At 42.6% G+C, this 19,269-nt stretch overlaps 9 protein-coding genes across 9 annotated transcripts; 4 read left to right on the top strand and 5 right to left on the bottom strand.

Moving 5' to 3' along the window:
• Positions 1 to 395: 395 nt before the first annotated feature.
• SAMD00019534_031810 (hypothetical protein) lies at positions 396 to 1,648 on the bottom strand (the record flags this gene model as incomplete). The annotated part of the gene is made up of 2 exons (XM_012901314.1): positions 396 to 1,395; positions 1,464 to 1,648. Coding segments are annotated over 2 exons (1,185 nt in total), but the record flags the coding sequence as incomplete, so codon positions are not given.
• A 98-nt stretch (positions 1,649 to 1,746) lies between these two features.
• On the bottom strand, positions 1,747 to 2,230 carry SAMD00019534_031800 (hypothetical protein; the record flags this gene model as incomplete). The annotated part of the gene is made up of 2 exons (XM_012901313.1): positions 1,747 to 1,782; positions 1,819 to 2,230. Coding segments are annotated over 2 exons (448 nt in total), but the record flags the coding sequence as incomplete, so codon positions are not given.
• Positions 2,231 to 2,554: 324 nt separating this feature from the next.
• SAMD00019534_031790 (hypothetical protein) lies at positions 2,555 to 3,556 on the top strand (the record flags this gene model as incomplete). Its single annotated transcript, XM_012901312.1, has 2 exons — positions 2,555 to 3,166; positions 3,251 to 3,556. Coding segments are annotated over 2 exons (918 nt in total), but the record flags the coding sequence as incomplete, so codon positions are not given.
• Positions 3,557 to 4,238: 682 nt separating this feature from the next.
• Positions 4,239 to 6,151, top strand: SAMD00019534_031780 (hypothetical protein; the record flags this gene model as incomplete). Its single annotated transcript, XM_012901311.1, has 4 exons — positions 4,239 to 4,762; positions 4,846 to 5,491; positions 5,570 to 5,910; positions 5,983 to 6,151. The coding sequence occupies 4 exons, from the start codon at positions 4,239 to 4,241 to the stop codon at positions 6,149 to 6,151; spliced, it is 1,680 nt and encodes a 559-aa protein (XP_012756765.1).
• Positions 6,152 to 6,839: 688 nt separating this feature from the next.
• Positions 6,840 to 7,532, top strand: SAMD00019534_031770 (hypothetical protein; the record flags this gene model as incomplete). The annotated part of the gene is made up of 3 exons (XM_012901310.1): positions 6,840 to 7,047; positions 7,126 to 7,344; positions 7,411 to 7,532. The coding sequence occupies 3 exons, from the start codon at positions 6,840 to 6,842 to the stop codon at positions 7,530 to 7,532; spliced, it is 549 nt and encodes a 182-aa protein (XP_012756764.1).
• A 91-nt stretch (positions 7,533 to 7,623) lies between these two features.
• SAMD00019534_031760 (hypothetical protein) lies at positions 7,624 to 10,337 on the bottom strand (the record flags this gene model as incomplete). The annotated part of the gene is made up of 6 exons (XM_012901309.1): positions 7,624 to 8,412; positions 8,476 to 8,847; positions 8,913 to 9,279; positions 9,351 to 9,594; positions 9,665 to 9,920; positions 9,981 to 10,337. 6 exons carry the CDS (start codon positions 10,335 to 10,337, stop codon positions 7,624 to 7,626), a joined length of 2,385 nt encoding a protein of 794 aa, XP_012756763.1.
• A 243-nt stretch (positions 10,338 to 10,580) lies between these two features.
• On the bottom strand, positions 10,581 to 12,143 carry SAMD00019534_031750 (hypothetical protein; the record flags this gene model as incomplete). The annotated part of the gene is made up of 2 exons (XM_012901308.1): positions 10,581 to 10,918; positions 10,949 to 12,143. Coding segments are annotated over 2 exons (1,533 nt in total), but the record flags the coding sequence as incomplete, so codon positions are not given.
• Positions 12,144 to 12,569: 426 nt separating this feature from the next.
• On the top strand, positions 12,570 to 13,528 carry SAMD00019534_031740 (hypothetical protein; the record flags this gene model as incomplete). The annotated part of the gene is made up of 3 exons (XM_012901307.1): positions 12,570 to 12,621; positions 12,818 to 13,158; positions 13,430 to 13,528. Coding segments are annotated over 3 exons (492 nt in total), but the record flags the coding sequence as incomplete, so codon positions are not given.
• A 164-nt stretch (positions 13,529 to 13,692) lies between these two features.
• SAMD00019534_031730 (hypothetical protein) lies at positions 13,693 to 18,326 on the bottom strand (the record flags this gene model as incomplete). The annotated part of the gene is made up of 4 exons (XM_012901306.1): positions 13,693 to 14,063; positions 14,134 to 18,004; positions 18,063 to 18,206; positions 18,267 to 18,326. 4 exons carry the CDS (start codon positions 18,324 to 18,326, stop codon positions 13,693 to 13,695), a joined length of 4,446 nt encoding a protein of 1,481 aa, XP_012756760.1.
• Positions 18,327 to 19,269: the final 943 nt, after the last annotated feature.

Raw genomic sequence — 19,269 nt, 5'->3', positions numbered from 1 at the left:
TTCGCGGTCTGAATCTTGCTCCATCATCCACAAAGACTTGTCCATCATTGTTTGATAGATTAGATGCATGGTTGTCCTTTTGATGTTGAGTGACACGACTGTCGCGAGTCTGTTTTGGCACTCATATTAGTAACTTTGGCGATTGCTTGGGCAAATTACTTTGGCAACAATGTTTACATTGGCGAGTAATCAGAACAATTGTACCAAGTAATGTAAAGTACTATGGTATTGATCATGAGAAGCCTATAAATAATCTCCTCATATACTACTTATTTACCGATTGATCATAACCGTCAATCACACATGGAGGATAGGATATTTCATTCAAAGAAAGTATTTGGGTGATAGTGGACAATGTATTTATTCGTGGACATACTCAAGCCTTGAGGTCATTCTTGATCGACATCCTCAAACACCATACCTTCCTCTTGGACCAACTTCTCGTAGGCCTCCAAAGGCCATTCAACGTCTGACTTGGCAATGGTAAAGTAGTTCAACTTCTTCTTGAGTGAGCGCAGTCGCTTCTTACTGGCGTACTGCAGCCACACACAGTAGTCATCGATGACCAGACGGTTCAGATAATATTTGTACTCGTGTCCCTCGAGACTCTTGCGCACCGCCAGCAGGCACTTGAGTAAACATCTCTTGCCCAGCTGGAAGATCAGACGCACATCGTTTAGGACGCGCTCCGACAGTGACCAGCTGCGGTACAGGGGGTAGGCCAGTGAGCGACGGAAGCACGCCGCCAGCACGGTCTTGAGCGAGCGGAATGTCTCGAGGCCGGCCAATGTGGGGCTGACCTTGCAGATGGTCCATGCCGACTCGATGTTGTCGTCGCCATAGTTGGAGCGTACGTTGTACGCGTAAGCAAACATGATGTCGACCAGGCCCAGCAGCAGAGACTTCTCATTATTCTGGACCAAGTACTCCTTGTTTGGCAGGTTCTTCATTGTATCGCGTTCCTCATCCGTGAATGACACCACTTTCTTCAGTTTGTTGAGTTGGTCATAGTCTTTAGTTGTTGTGTTTGACTTGGTATCTGATGGTGCCTGGCCCACGATATCAATCTTCTTTGACAATGTTGCGTTGATTTGATTGATTATATCGTCTGGAAGCTCACTATCAGCTTGGAACTCAGTCTCATTAGTGAGCTCACCAAACTCCTCCAAGTTTGATGGGTTGAACTCTTTTGTTGTCAATGTTTCCGCTTGTGTTTCCGTGTTTGTTTCCGCTGTTTCCAATGTTTCCACGTTTGTTTCCAGAGGTGTTTCCAAAGGTGCAACATTATCCACTGCCATCTGTTCCTTTAGTTGTTTCTTCTTCTCAATTGCATCCTCCCAGAATGCTTTGTATCGCAATAATTCATTAACATCATCTTGGAAGTAGAAGTTCTCCCTTTGAATGAAGTGATTGAGTTAGTGAATGATTGATTGAGTGATGTTGATTGATCAATCCAAACTTACATATATCGATCAGGATCAAACTTTTGATTCTCCAACTCTATTCTTACTAATGATCTCTCTTCCTTGGTAATACTGTCAATATTTGGAATATCAATGATCTCCAGTATTTCTGATTGGAGGTCTGCAAAGAATCCAACATATCCATCATTGAATCCATAATGTGGTCTATTTCTAACTTCATCCAACTAATGATCATTGATTGGAATTGATTTGGATTGGATTGGATTGAGTGAGTAAATGATTGAATGAGTGAGTGGATGGATGCATACACTTGGAGCCTCAGCTGATTGTTGATGTTGTTCAAACTCCCATTCTTCACCGGCCATGTCTCCGGCTTCATCATCATCTTCATCACCTTCATAATCACCTGCTTCTTCATCTTCATCATCGCCATCCACTTGATCAATCTCTTGACCATCAACAAGTTGTATCTTGGCGCCACCTTCAGAAGACTTCTTCTTATCCAACAACTTTGTGATCATGTCCAAATCGGGGAAGTGCTGACCAGATGTCTCCTTGGGCAATTGGAATGTGAACTCCTGTGTATCGACATTGTACGATGCCTTCTCTTTGCCATTCTCCACGATACGATGTGGGAATGTAAGTCTAAGGAAGTATGGCTTGCAATAAAACTTGAACTGATCGTCCATCAAATAAAAGTCAGCCTCATTGGCCCTAATATAAGGTGTCCTTGCAACAACAATAACAAAGTCATTGTTCTGTTCAATTGTGAATCTAGGTATAATCATTGTTTGTCTGAGCGTTGTTGTGATTGAGTATGATTGAGTGAGTGAGTGGTACTTAGGCTGAGGCTTAGGACTAGGTCTGGGCTTAGGCCGAGGCTTAAGCCGAGGCTTTTGTCAAACATACATATACAAGATATTAGTAACTGTTTATCTCTTTGTCGGTCGTTTGGTTTGTAAATTAAAAGAAGAAGGCTCACTCGTTTTATGATGAATTTTGATGTTTTGGTGATTTTTGTATGAAAAAAACGAAGGACTCATTTTGGGTACAAAGGTCCAGATCATTTACACATCATTATCGACAACAGTGATCACATATAAACATAAATACAAACATATATAAACACAATGATGTTAAGATATATAAGTTCAAACAGATTAACTCAATCAAATATAGTTGCGACCGCATTCGTCAAGAGTGTATTTGGTCGCTCCACAACCAAGGCCATCCTCAATAATGCAGGTCCAACCTCATCATCATCAATCATATATTACTCAACATCAACAACAAATAAGAAGAATGAAACAACAACTACAACTACAACAACAACAACAACAGATGATAAACACAATATTATTGATCCAAGCATTAGAGTTGATGCATCACTACTGGTTTATCAACCAAAGCCTGGTAGAAAGATGTTAAAGATCGATGAGATGACTGATGAGTCAAAGCAGAAGTGGTACTTAAAGTTGATGGGATTGTACTCATTCGATTCGTTGTCACTAAACAACTCACATTCGATCTACGACGCCATTGCCAATCAGACTGCCAACCCCGAGATGTACAAGGCCATCGGTTTGCCAACAACCGTTCGAGGCTGGTTCGCCATGACCGTTCTACACATGTGGATGGTCTTTGTACGTCTGCGCAAAGATGGTAAAGATGGTTCCAAGCTCACAACAGACCTATATGACAGGTTTTGGGAGGACTTGGAGACAAGAATAGTTCGTGGTGGTGTATGTATCATGGGTCCTTGGAATCATTCCACCCCCACACACACACTCACACATACTCTGATCAATCAATCAAACATACTTTAGATCAATCATAGGTTCGCAGCCAAGTACTTGAAGGAGTTCTATAATAGTTACTTGGGATCAATGGTGTCTTATGATGAGGCAATGTTTGATGATGCTATAATGAGTGATGCATTGTGGAGGAATCTATTGGCAATGAATGAGAATGTAAGCTTTGCACAACTGGACCTACTAGTAAGATATATCCGTAGACAATTGAATCAATTGGATAACAATCCAAATGTGGCAACACGTGGTGATATATCATTCGTCAAACTCATCGACATCAACTTGAACAGCAGCAACAACAATAAGAACACCACCAAACAATAAAGTACGAGATCTCACTACACAATACTTGTACAAGTGTCATGATGTACCATGTCCATGGACTGACTTTGATCGATTATATGATTGATCAGACGTCAGACGTGTTCCGCGGAACACAATCACAATCAGCCGGCCGGGTACAACATATTTAAACTCGGATGTGACCAACAAAGATCTTTATTGGATCTGGTAGTGCCTGGGACATAGATAATTAATTAGTTTATGTTGTGATGCATTAATTATCGAGTATCCCCACACACCCAAACACACTCATGATCACAACAATGTGTGCCTTTGTCGTTTGATCACCCCCTCACTCACCCCTTCATTCTCACTCACACACACCATGCTCACCTTCTTACTCGCTCGGTCCCATCTCACTCATACACACACAACATTCTTTGTGTTCTATCATCATCCATTGTGTTCATGAGATTGATTAGAATGATTACTACAGACTGAATGCATGAATGCACATCGATGTATGATAGACAGACAGAGAAACAGTGAGGAGCAAGATTACACACCCATTATATCCATTCAATATGACATTACATCAATTAATATAATATTACATTGTTACTATTACATTAATACATGTATTAATCATATTCCATCTAAATAACAATCACTAAATTCTAAACATTGCTCAACAACAACAACAACAACAACATCAATCAATATGTTTGTTGAGACATCATTCCTAAGTTTTAGGAATAGACTATCATTGAGTGGTCGCCAACAACAAGCCACAGACGACCATGATGACGATGATATCAAGAGTGATAACATTAATAATAGATATGGCGATCCAGAGGTCTTTTATAAGTTCCCAGCACCAATAACACCAAAGATATTCTATGTGTTGCTGTTCTCTACATTTGGAAGCATGCGCGCCTACGTCCCATTGTTCCTACGCTCGATCAACTTTAGTGCCACACTGATTGGCATCACTCTGTTCTTTCCACCATTCTGCCAGTTCTTCAGTAGTATAATATCATCTGGTCTGTGCGACAAGTATCAATGTCATCGACGTGTTGCCATAATCACTACACTTGGCTCATCTGCACTTGTTCTCATGCTATACTTTGTTCGCGTTCCAATCATTGTCATACTCATAATCATACTCAACTCCAATGTCTGGTCTCCACTCCTTCCCATCCTCGACTCTACAACCTATAAGATACTTGGTCATCGACGTGAACTGTAAGTCGTCTCAATCAGTCATTGGAACTATTCCAATCAATCATCACTCACTCAATGATGATCACTCCAATCAATCAATATAGGTATGGAAAGCAAAGGATGTTTGGAAGTATTGGATTTGGAGTGACTGCTTCATGCATTGGCCTGGCATCACAGGCATTTGGAACTCAACGTCTATTCATCTTGGTATACTCCACTTTCATGTTTATCCTATCAATAGCATTCTATGTTCTATACTTTGACAAACCAATGGACTCTATCACCTCATCTGACGAAAGTTTAATCAATAATGGTGACATTGAATTGGAATGCAAGCCTTTGGAAGACAAGTCCGAGGCTGATGATGTCTTGGCCAACAATGATCCAATCACTATTGATCAAGATGGAGCCAACTCTGGACCAGACGAAGCACATTCATTCATAATCAATGATAATGACATTGACAACAACTTGACAGAGGATAATAATGATAGTGATGATGCATCACCTCAAGGAGTCGTGATGGACACGCCACAAAGTCCTCAGATACTTCAAGAGCCTCCACAACATTTTACAAGGGCACTGATCGTGCTTCTATCCAACAAAAGGATGTTACTATACCTCCTCAATGTAATGGTCATAGCAGTTGGAATGGCTATGAACAACAACTTCCTTGGTCTCATCGTGACCCATGATCTCCATGGTTCCACCTCAATCATTGGTATCGCATCAGCAATCAATGTTGTATTTGTAAGTATCATCATCATTACTCGTCTGGAGCCATTCCGATCACTTACTCAATCAATCAATCATACATACATTAATTAGGAGATAATATTGTTCTTCTTTGGAAAGCAATTGATTAATAAGCTTGGAGTATATAGACTTACTATCACAGCACATGTAGTACTGTTGATAAGAGTGATGTATTACATGGCAGTGATCAAGTTAAAGGCAAGTCCATGGAGTATATTGCCAATTGAGTTACTGCATGGTATTATATTCCCATGTATTTGGAATGCCGCTTCAAGAACATGTTCGGACTTGGCACCCAAGGGACTCGAGACAACCAGTCAGTCTCTACTATTTGGAATCTATATGGGATTGGGAGTTGGAGTTGGATCATTGGTTGGAGGTCGTATCTACGATAAGTTTGGTCCATTTGCAATGTATGGTTCAATTGTAATCATGACAACAGTTGGTCTAATATTATATATAGTCAGCGAATGGATATATTCAAGGCGTACACCATCATGGAGACAACTAGAGGATCAAGATCAAGATCATCATGAGAATGAGAATGAGCATGTATCATCTTCATCTTCTTCTTCTTCATCATCAATGGATGACATTACCAAAGTTGATCAAAGTAGTAGTAGTAGTAGTAGTCTCCAACAACAACAACAATAATATAACAAGGGTAGGAAGCATTAACATTAACAATTATAACCTTGCTTCTTGTCTTCCTGTCTTCATCTCATGACATGCATTGAATGAATCTGAAGATCCACCCCATTCACGTATACCTGCGCTTGGATACATCACACCACCACACCTTGTTTAGTAATGTACGCAAGGTGGAGGGTTGTGTGTTTGAATGAGCGGATGGGAAGTGTGAATGAGTGAAGAAAGGATAGAGATGAGAGAGATAAATGCATATGAATGTACATTTATATCATTTCCCAAGAAAATATATATATAAATAGATAGATAGCTATACAATATAGAGATAATAATAAAATGAATATATCAACACAATTATTAATACAATTGGAGTCGATGAGAGCTTCAAAAGGTGGAAAGTGCCAAGGTCCAGGTGGTGAAGTAAATGTTGATAGTGAAGGTTGTAGTAATCCAAGGAATAGAAGCAAATGGACAACATCATCAACTCATCCTCAACCATCACTACCAAATCACAAGTAATAATAATCAAGAGGAATCATCTCTACATGTACAAAATAGATTAATTTATGGGTTCAACTTTAAAAGTCAGTGGACACTCATTCACAAGCACAACTTCAATCAATCATTTGATTAAAAAGGAGATATTTATAACTTAAATAGATAATAGATAGATAGAATATATATAACTTAAAGGATGACAGATAGTACATTCCAATTCCCTTCATATTATAATAGGGAACCATTCTTTACACTACAACCTGTACTGAACACACAGAAGAAACAGTTACAGATGTGGCAGGAGCTGATACTATCATATGCTCGCTTTCACAAGATGTACGTGATGGACATCGTCGAATGTATAAAGAATGATTCTGTACTGTTCAACAATGATAAGATAAAGAGTGAGTAGTTAGTTTATACCTTTAGTTATATGTGTACATTGTATTAACATGAATGATTGAATGAATGAATAATTACAGGAAGACTATCTTTAGAGACTACAAAGATGATATTTGAAGAGATTGTTGATAATGGTTATGGTGAATGGCTTGACAAGGATAAGAATAGAGTACTGGTATGGTGGAGGAAGCCTGAAGAATGGGCTGCAATGCTATATAAGTGGGTCTGTGACAGTGGACACACAAACTCAATCCTTACACTATGGGAGATACAAAAGGGAGAGGATACTACAAATCTAGGTATGAATGCCAGCATCACAACAGACTCTCTCTCTCAAACTAACACCATCATTGATCAATCAACAGAGTTCCATGATATAGACACAACTACATTGATGAAGGCATTGAAGGTATTGGAGAAACAGAACAAGGCACAGGTATTCTCTGGCAGCGACAACAATCTTGGTGTAAAGTTCTTCTCGATATAAACTTCCTTCTCAACCTTGGCATCTGTATAGACTTTGGATACTTTTAGGTTTATTGTTGTTGAATGAAGCAATCAAGCTAACAAGTGATGGCTTAGTCATCCCATGAATCCCATCCATCGCTGGATGGTGCTGCAACACTCTTGCTAGCTGGTTTGCTTGCTGCCGTTGTCTTCTTTAGTGACTTGACTGAGGAAGTGTTGGTGGTGATCGTTGGCTCGTCATCCCATCCATTGCCCCAATCAGATTGTCCACCGCTGCTGGACTTGGTTGTGACGGCAGAGGTTGGTGGCGAGACCACATTGTCTCCCCAGTTCGAATCCTCCTCTTCAAATGAGAACTTGGACAGCTTGCTAGCCTGTGTCTTTGGCTTGGATACCAGTGACATGCCCTTTGTCTGAGCGATTGGAGGTGAATCCGACTGAGTATTCCTGGACGATGATGTTGACGATGATGAGTAGCCAGTGCTCTTTGATGTGTTTGATGAAGTGTTGCGACGGTCGTTTGAGTAGTTGTCCTCCTCGTCAATGTCCAGTTCATCCTCGTCGTCCCATCCATTCGAGTCCTTTGATGTGTTGGATGGTTGGACAACACGAGTGTTTGTTTGTTTAGGCTGCTGTTGTTGTTGTTGTGACTGTGACTGTGATGATGATGAAGATGTTCCCTTAGATGCCTGTTGTTGATGTGGTTGACTTGGTGCAATTGGTGATGGTTGTCCATTCTCATTGCCAGTTGGGGATATATATTTCTTTGTTAGACCATAAGCCCATCCCAACATTGACTCTTGTCCCTGTTGACTATGTCCCTGCTGTCCACCTTGTGCATGTGTCTGTCCTTGAGCTCCACCACTACCAGACAATGGTGATGTATTCTGATCGGTGCCCTGCATGATTGGATGATAGTTAGACACATGCTCACCATGATGGATTCCATGACAACTACTTACAATTGAAGCCATCATCGTCTCAACCTTCTTGATAAACAGGTTCATAGCTTGTAGTGCTGTGGCCCTTATCGACTTGTCTGGACTGATGAGACAACGGGAGATCTCTGGCAGGATTCTTGTGGCTATCTCCTCGGCGTTGTAGTGGCCCTGTGTGAACATGAATGCAGAGAGACCTGCATTCTGCGATGGTACAAATGGATCCTTGAGCGAAGTTGCAAATGCAGGGATCAACACTCTCTTCCTTGTCTGCTCGTTGATATGCTCAGCGATCCTACCAAGACAAATCGTTGTGTTTGTCCTAATACCAGGCTCAGGGTCCTTCTGCAATGCTGCAAAGTACTTCAACAATTGAATCATCGTCTTTTCCGAGAGCTATACATGGATGATTGATTGAGTGAGTGACTGGATGATCAATCAATAATGTTTGTTGGCATTACCTTTGGTGCGAAGAGAAGCATTGACTTGATGGTGACCTCTTTGAGTGCAGGCTTGTCATTGAATCCATTTACAACGTTGGGGAAGATCTGATCGTTGATGATGGCCGGTGTGAGATGCTGGATGTAGTGCTCGAGATTCTCGAGCAGGTTGACACGTAGTGATCTGTCGTCGGACTGGAACCACTTGACCACGCTTGGTACCACCTTGGTGACGTACTCCTCCGTGGATAGATTGGCACTGATCTTCATCAATGTGCCCAATATCTTTGGATTGACAGGTCCAAAGTCAAAGGCAGTGATCAAATGAGGCAGTATCTTAAATTTACAAATGTTCATCGGTATCTTGTCAATGTGATGATCCAGCTTCCTACATTATATATATCCATGTGTCAGTCAATGATTCAATCAATCAATAATCCACCACCGGTTGACACTTACTTAAAGAATGCTTCCTTCTCAAAGTTATCCTTGAGAGTGATGTTCTCCAGGAAGACACAGGTCTCCACAAAGATGTTATTGAAGTATGGACACTCGAGGAACTTGGAGGGATTCAATCTGGATTCGGCCTTGGCGGCAAAGCACTTCTGATAAGAAGTATGAACCTCCTTTGGTATCTTTGAAAGATCCCTAACATCATCAGACTTGCTCATTGGTCCATTATAGCATTCATAAATCAAACATCCTGATGTTGTTGATCAATCAATGATTAGTAAGTGTAGTCTCTCTCTGTGTTGTTGATTATCATAACATACCAAGCATCCATGAATCGATAGCGATTGGTGGCGCAGTATTGATCTGAGGCCAGAGACCTTTGGTTATCTCTGGTGGCTTGTACTTTACAGGTACGATATCACCATGCTGCTTCAAGATTGGGTTGGAGTCTCTGATATCGCAGAGTAGGTCCAATCCACCCAGCTTCCAATCGCCTGCCTTTGTTACAAACACTGTCGTCGTATTAACATTGCCATGTGCAAGATTGACATCATTGTTGGCGAATGATAATGCTTTCTGTAAGGGATGATGAAGAATGAGTATGATTGGTTGAATGAATGAATGAATACAACATACAGTTATCTGATATACACCCCATGATATAGCATTATCATACTTCCTGATGTCGTCGATCAGTTCATCGAGTGGCGTGACGGGCTCGGTGACGATGTAAATGTTGGTCTCGAGCTCAATGCCATCGAGATAGGTGAGGAAGTTTGGATGTCTAATAGTCTTTGCACGCTTGAATCCATTCTTTGCAACGTCAATCTTGGCAGGACTCTTCTTTATATCGAATGAGAATATAGACACTGGGCTACCATCATCCTTCTTTGTACCAGTGTGCAATGTCCATATTGACTTTCCCTGATACGATGTTATAGGTGTACCTATAACATAAGGGAATTGTGTATATGTAGATAGTCCCTGTCCCATCTCCTATCTATCTAAGTATCTAAGTATCTATGTGTCTGTATGATTGATGCTCAACTTGATTGATTGATTGAATGAATGAGAGAGATGAACAAGTCAATGAATTGTTGAGATTGGCTTGAAGGGGGGTACACACTTTTTGTCAAACGTCAGCACCTGGATGTGGCACCTTTTGATCAACTTGATGATCTTGGATTGAGGATGACGACATATATACATGGATATTAAATAACTTATATGTTATTTATTATATATTGTATTTACAAGACGATTGGCAATACGTTTGGAATTGAATATGGCATCATTCAGACCAACACCATACATGCTATTGCCACCGATAATGAATGTTCCATTATATTTCTTTTCCAAATGTGTTGTAATATCTTTGATCAATTGTTGATGTCCAATTATATAATGAGGTATGGCATCATGACATACTCTAACCATACTTTCAACTGGACTTATTGTTGTTGATGTACTTGATGTTGATGATGTTGATAATATATATTTGTTGATATGATCAATTGCAATATTAACCAACTTTGATTGACCATTGTGATCGTGATCATTGATTTTGTCAACATCTATCCATGATGGATTCCTTTGACCAATACCTTTGTTACCACCTATCATCACTGTTATGATACATTTTGATTGATCGTTGACGAATGTTGGGAATGTGTTGGAATCGATGGCCACGCCAAGTACCGGCTGGGACTCACACGACGCCACAAGATAGCCAAAACCTAATCCGGCCACCTTTGAACGGACAATCGGTGAGTCATACACCAGATTGATCACGGCGATACTAGAGTATTCTTGTTGCGCGCATAATCTGGCCAGTGTGCTGTCCATCTCCCCCACGATTGTTGTCAGTTGTCCAAGTGGCAGTGTGGAGATGACTGAGTCGCACTCATGACTGGCACCAGTATTGTCCACCACTGTGAATGAACCCTTGTTGCCATTTGCGTGCACTGACATGATGCTCTTGCCGAGGTGAAGATGTTGTTGTGGCACAGCCTTGCCCAGTGCATCTGTGAGTGTGGACAGTCCATTCTTGAATGAGAATATACCACTTTCATCGGTATCCTTATTGAGTATTGACTTTACACGACGAATTGAATCGTGATCCAATGATAGTGCCAAGTCCTCTGTTTGCGTGGCCTTCTTGTGGAATAGCGCACCCCTGATCAGTGATCCATACTCATGCTCATACTCATACATTGTTGGGAAGCATGAGCGTATAGACATGCGACTGACATCGCCTCCATAGATTCCAAGACAAACAGGTTCGATGAATCGATTGGCAATCGTGGCTCCCAATCGTCTGGTGAAGAATGATTGAATGGACTCATCGTCCCCTTCTTGACCCTGACCCTTCGGCTTGGATGGCTCAGAAAGGACTGGTTGGAACAATGAATGTTTGTAAGCAAATGCCAATGCGCCTAGGAATGAGGAGGGCAGTTGGACGACAATTCCATCAATCATCATGTGTCTGGTCTTTGCCTTCTTTGATGCGAATATGACCTGATTGTCCAGTCGCAGCTCAGACACGAGATCAAGTGTACTTCTTCCATGACCAGCCACACGAATACTTCTTGGACCAATCTCCACCACAGTTGAGTCATTGATGTGCTTGGTCTGCATCCAGCCTCCAAGTTGTGATTGTGATTCAAATACATCAATATGAAGTTGCTGTTGATCATCTGGAGATGATGTCCTCGTTTTGTTCAATCTTGATACATTCTTTGTGAGATAATGATGTGTGGACAGTCCTGACACACCTCCACCAAGTATAGCCACACGTCTTCCAGTCGCGCCAACAAGTGAAGCCTACACACCACATTGATTAGTGATTGATTGATTGATTGATGGGATAGTTCCAATATTATGTTTGAACATACACTCATTATTGTTTTGATTTATATCTTGGACAGGACTGAATATTCATAATCAATTAGTCATCCATTTATCAACTTCATAATTGATCATCACTTGATTTGGAAGTGAGGTTAATGTAACGTTATGTTGAAATGAAATTAAATTGAAAAAATCAAAAGTTTTGTGAAGTCTTGAGTTCTGGCTGTCATCCCTCTTCTCTCGCAAGTCGTGTGGAGGGGTGGACTCAGGTCAGGCAGGATGCACACAGGATATCGGATAGGCTTGTGAACCAGGCTCAGTCTTTTTCTCGCGTTGATTGCATCCTGTATCCTCATCACATATAACAGAGATAGAATGATCATCCCAACTGACCACCGTCTCAAGATCTACAACTCTCTCTTCAAAGGTAGACAATCAATCCAATCAATTATCGCGATTCATCATCCAATCAATCGATCAAACAAAGATACGCGATAGATACAACAGACTACGACGAAGACGACAACAACATTGGATGACACAACGAACGAATGAATGAATGAATGAATGAATGAATGATGGAACAGAGTATCACTAACACGACGACATTGACAATCAAACAGAGGGAGTTATGGTTGCCAAGAAGGACTTTGGTGCCAAGACCCACCCAAACGTTGAGGGTGTTTCCAACCTCGAGGTTATCATCGCCTTGAAGTCCCTCAAGTCCAGACAGCACGTCACTGAGATCTTCAACTGGCAGTACTACTACTTCACCCTCACTGACCAAGGTATTCAGTACCTCCGTCAGTACCTCCAGTTGCCAGAGTCTGTCGTCCCATCGACCCTCCGCAAGCCAGCTGCTCGTCAGATGGAGAGAAACGAGAGATCCGAGAGATCAGGCCGTCCAGAGAGATTCGAGGATGGCAAGCGTGTTGGTCCAAGTGGAGAGTTCACCCCAGGTTTCGTAAGTGTCTACACTACTACAGCAACATCATCATCGCGATATACAGCAGGGTTATCTATCGATTGAAGCGAGATCACTTTAGCGAATGAACGATCAAGCGAGCGTATGAATGAATGATCGTACGACGAACGAACCAACGAATGATCGATCAACAGCAATGAAGACACAACAGACAAGACGAGACAAACATCAGACAGACAGTCAGAGAAAATGTTGGAACAAAGATAGCTAACTCCTTGTTCAACCAATCAACTTAATCAATGCAATACAGAGAGGTGACCGCCCACAGCGTGGACGTGGTGGCATGAGCAGAGGTGGATACAGAAGAAACGAGGAGGGAGGTGAGCGCCGCCCAGCCCCAACCAACAACTAAATCGATCGATCGATCATCTGATTGTTGTTGTCCCATTTGAAATAAACACCTTCATCCCTTTCATTACACATCCTCCATCACCATCCATCATATAATAATACAGGTAACAAACATGGCGAATCAAGATGATTGGAAGTAAAGTCCATCAAATGGATTGGTCTTTATTGTGGTGTCGTCTTCTTCCTTAGACTCTTCTGGATGAGGGTCTCGAATGATTGTTTGGCTTGTTCGTCGTCTGCCGCTTCTACCATGAAGGACGACCGCAGATACTCAATGTCACTACGTCTTGACAACTCTGAGATACCAGTTGACAGTACCAGTTTGAACAGGACAATGAACAATGAGACGTGTTTCCTGATCAGATCGAATGATAGACAACAGAGATCTGAGAACCATTTAAACAAACTACTCTTCTCTCCACCCATCACCGTCACAAACTCGGCAGTCACTATCAATGGCATGACCTTGTCCTTCTTTGAACTTGATTGAATACTCTTCCTAACACTTCCAAGGAAGTGAGCAAAGTCCTTGTCTGTATGATTGATCAAGTGATTGAATGAGTGAGTGGATGGTTCCAGCGAATGGTGAATCAATCAACTTACGTAGTAGGTGACCAGAGTTTGTAACCATGATGTCGGTGTCGTCGTGTTGCCTGTCTCCGATGCCAAGACTGTGTGTGGCTACGGAGTAGCCGGCGAGTGAGTGGATGAAGTTTTGAACGGCAGACTCGTAGTCAGCGTCACTTTGGTTCCTCTCTTTGATCCATCCAGCAAGTCCTGGTATCTTTGATATTGTATTGGTCTCCTTGTGGATATTGGCCAGGATGTGTGGCGTGTCCACCATCACCTCGATGAATCCAGATCGCTCACCAGTGGCCGTCACATTGTAAATGGACATGTGTAGATCGAGTCCATTACTCTTCCATATATCATCCATCAATGACATCATGTTCAGTGTGAACATATCTTGACGGAGGTCATCGCCATGTCTGTACACAACTCTGATGGGATCGCCCATCGGATCAACATTCTGGAATACGAGCAACAAAGTTGCAATGGATGAGTCCAGCCAGCGACACTCATCAATGATGATGCCACATGCCTGGGTTGTCACTGATGTCGGTAGATGGAATGTGTTTGGCCACTCTACACGCGTCAACTCATCATGCAGCATCTGCTTCCTCTTGTTGGTTGGTGCCAGTTTGATTGATTGAGCGATGGAGCACAGCTTGGTCACGACCTCCATCTGCTTGACAAACTCGTGGCGTTGGTCTCCACAGCCCTTGAGGAAAGTCTCCAGTATGAGTGCACATCTGTCAGAGTGTCTGGGGTCATGTAGCTCAGCCTCGAGGAGCCAGAAGAATCGATGTCCAATCATTGCACGATTGGCCAATGCTCGTTGTATGAGGAAGCGACCGAGTGATGAGTCATGGTATGGCTCATGTTTGAGTGATTGGACCAATGGAAGTAGGTATCGCACTAGCTCCTGGTCACTTAGTGGAAGAAGACAAGTGACGGCATACTCGCGAACAAGTTCATCTGCAAACTTGATGTCCAGCAGTTCGATGGCATCAGTTGGCGGGATCTGGGGCCAGTCGGCCAGCAGCTCATGGACCTGCTTGACCTCGTGAGGATTACTCCAATGGACACATTGCAGTATCCTTGGCAATGAGTTTGGATAGACTCCCTTGAGGTACACGCGATACATCCAAATGAACTGGCGATCAAGTGTGGACATCTCATTCATTGGATGACGCTTGATCAGCAGCTCCATGCGCTCCAAGTCATGTCGTCGAGGTTCAACATAGTTCTTGTTGTCCTTATGATCGTTGTCGGCGACAGGGGAAGTTGATGAGTTGGCACGGGTCTCGCGTCTGGATAATGGACGAGGTGAAAGCACAGGGAATGGGAATTGAGCAAACTCAATCACAAGAGATGGACATGTTTGATTGTAGGCCACGGCTACTGCTGATGAAGCAGCGGCACGATCACCTGGACATAACATCAGTCCAATCACACCGTTTTGTAGATTGCCTCGATGGTCTATCAGTTGAAGGTCTGCCCAGCCTATGCTGATCTTGGGTCGTTCGCCAACTGATGCGTACATTGTGATGCACACCTTGGCTGCGCGTGGAACATCACACAACAACAATGTGGATCTTAGCCATTCACACCAGAGTGGATTGTGCACTGACTTGAATGTGGTCTCCAGTGGCTCAGTGAGCAGGTCGTCGCCATGGTACAGACTGACGACAATTGTGAGTTTGATATCATTGAGTGGCGCATCAGGGGTGAGTGATGAGAACAGCGAGCCAGTGAGGTTCTCAAGACATATGATTCGTATCTCGAATGGTCTGTTGATCTCACTCAACAGGATAGAGTGTCTCGTGGGCTTTGATGAGATCGTGGAGCCGGACGCCGACATGGCTGGACTGAGGCTCAAGTATCGCGCCGACCCTATGATGGCGGTCTGTTGCGGCAGGATTGACTTGGCAGTGGCCTTTTTGTCGTTGCTACGCACTGGTATTGAGTTGTTTATCACTACAATGTCTTGACTTGCACCGTCGATGTAGCCACCACCCATCATCATGTTGGGTAAAGTTGACCGATTGACCAAACTGAACTTGATGTCCAACTTCCTTTGTAGTCTATACCTAACATGCTCCAGCCTCTTGATCTCACAATCATTGATAATATGATCGGATGTGCCTGTTATCCTCAATACAAAGTCTGATGCCTTGTGATCCAGTAGCAGCGTGGCAGAGTGTTGTTTGGCCACGACACGCTCAATGATGTGGCTGATCAAGTCGACACCATTTACACAAATGGTCGTTGAGTGATTGTCTGGGGGGATGTAAACCTTGATGTGGAATGCTGTTGGGAGCAATGGATCATCGCCAATCTTGGTCGCCATAGTTGGCGCCAGCGTGATCTTGATACGCTCGCGCTTGTCCAGCTCATGAAGATTGAATACATTCTCCATTATACTTCTGAACTGCTTCACTTCTGAGTCGTCCTTGGTCCAGGCGATGGGCCGTCCAAGTAGTGATGCAATGTGGATCTGTGCCAACTTCCTTCGTTGTACCGTCGCCTTGATAGTTTGGTCGCGTTGCTCACCCAATGAGAACGAGGCATCCCTTCCACTGCCAATGCATATTGGACTGCGTGACTGTTGCTGTCTGAACACTCCATTGTTGCTCCTGGCTGTCATTATTGGTGGCTTATTGATTGCTTGTAGACGTGTACTGTATCGCGGTACGATGGTTGAAGGTACCCTATGCGTGAAGTTGCTGGACGACGACTCTTGCTTGGGCGTGGGCGTGGCACCCACGATCACTCTGGGGATGCCAGGGTAGCTCGAGCTGATAAGGTCATGCATTGAGGTGTCGTTGGCCATGGGCGAGTGGCCATCTGAGCTGAGGTCAAGTGACATTGATCCATTGCGTATGGATGCAATCATACTCTCCATCTGTGTGATGATATGCTGTCTGAACTCTGCGGCCGTGGCTCCACTGGGACATCCAAATATTGCCGACATGTCTTTGGATGTGGAGACCAACACAGGGAAGTTGTGATATCCATTGACATCATCCAAAGGGTGATTTGCGAATGATACCATGTCAGTCCAACACGTTGGCAAGTCCTCAACATCCTTCAGAACATCGAGGGGCTCATCTTCGTCTTCCTCCAGACCCTCATGCGTGTGATCGCGTGTGTGATGTTTGTGATCATGTTGCTGTGTATCATTGTCATTGTCCTCGAATGACCTAGAGAGATACTTCAGCTGGGCATCCTCAATGTCGACCAACTGTTGCTGAAGTGATACCATCTCGTTGTTTGGTGGGAGGATATCGCGATCCATTGGATCCTCAGCATCAAATCGCGGTTTAAGTATTCTTGATCCACGAGGTGATAGATTATCGCCATAATCCTTTGAGTTTGATTTGTTTGTTGACGATGATTGGCCAGTGTTGTTGATGTTGGACGATGATGCTTGACCAGGTACCAAGGGTAATAAATCCACTCTTCCATCCATTGATTGGTTGAACTCCATTGCATTGCCAAAAGTACCTCGTGGTATCCTTTTGACCGCCAAGAATGTGCTGCCAGGTGATGATGTTGGTGTTGTCGTCTCGGGCATATGTGTTGAGTTGCGAGCTGATGATGAAGAAGATGATGAATGTGATGGTTGTGGTGATGTTGGACATATATCTAGTGATGGTAGTGATTGATTGGACTGTACATTGGGTGATACGTATGGTGATGGTGTGACCACATGTTTGGTAAGTTGTTTGGATGATATTGATATGAGTTGTTTCTTTATCCTATCAGCCTTCTTCATGAATGCCTTTATCTCATTTGGCTTTGGAACAAGGAATACCTCAATCGATGCTTCCTCCTTCGTTGTCAATGCCTTTTGTATACCCTCATGAGCAAATATAAACTTGACAAACTCAATCTGTAATACATCAGTCTATTGGAATTATTCCAGTTAGTATGTGTGAGTGGGTGATCCATGAATGAATACATACTCTCTTGTTTAGAGCCAGGAGGTAGTCATGGTGACTTTGATCTTTTAGGATGTCCCTGTTCTGTTTGAATATCTCATATTTGACATTGTCAACTGTGGCGAATGATTGGAATGTCAATGTGCTGGTAATGCCTTCCAAGTCAATCTATTGAGTATGATTGAGTATGTTAGTTTGGAGATCCATTCATTGATGGGATGTACATACCTTGACAGTGAACGAACTTGGACCTAAGTAGTACTCAGCAGACAGTCGTCTGACTTCCATCCTTTCACTTTTATATTATTGATTGATTGATTGATTGAGTGATTGAGTGATTGAGTGATTGAGATTGAATGTTATTTGATGATGTTGGTTGTTGGAATGTAATGACAATGTATGTCCCAAGCAAGAGACTTGAAAGTACTTGCACACTCATTAACAACAACTTACTTTAAGATGTGATGTTAACATGAGCATGTGACGACAACGATCATCGATGGTGGTGATTGTGGATGTGGTGTGGATGAGTGCGGGTGGTGGTAGTTGGTACACCCAAATAGTATGGTGATCACATTGTATATGGGTGATGTATCGTTGTTGTTGATGATGTGCAAGTTTATTAGTAGGTTGGCAGGCATATGACTGTAGGCCTTCAATTTGCATTATAGATATCATCAACTGACCAATCATTTCTGGATCAAAAAAAATCAAAGTCTCTTTTGCTAAGGCAAAGGGGTCAGCCTCTTGAAAAAAATAAAAACGATCGAATAATGAGTACCTCACTTACTACTTCCCGTCTAACTGAGAAGTTGAAGACTATGTCCTTATTGATCAAATTAACTAGTTAATTGTTAAGTGAAAGATTACATCTTTAGATGATTATAGAGAGAATAAAGACAAGTCCTTCTTTTATTGATTAAGTTTGATAGAGATAACATTAACTTACAAATTTTGTTGTTTTTACTCCAAGCGATTGAGTTACAAGAATCAAAGGGTTGGAAGTTTCAAAGTCTGCGGACCCATCTTAGTTTGGTATCCCATTTTCATAACTAGACTTAATAGATGTCAGACGATAGACCGACCGACTGACTGACCGATTGCCCAGAATTTGAATTTAGACTTCTCTACTTTGAATGTTATATTATGGTGTGTGAGTGGGTGAAAACACATCAATGCATTGCAACAACTCTAAGTTTGAGATCTCAAAGCATAGCGAACCCCCCCCCCC

The sequence above is a fragment of the Acytostelium subglobosum genome (assembly GCF_000787575.1).
Source record: "Acytostelium subglobosum LB1 DNA, scaffold: scaffold5, whole genome shotgun sequence".
NCBI lineage: Eukaryota > Evosea > Eumycetozoa > Acytosteliales > Acytosteliaceae > Acytostelium > Acytostelium subglobosum.
This window is presented reverse-complemented; position numbering and strand designations above follow the sequence as displayed.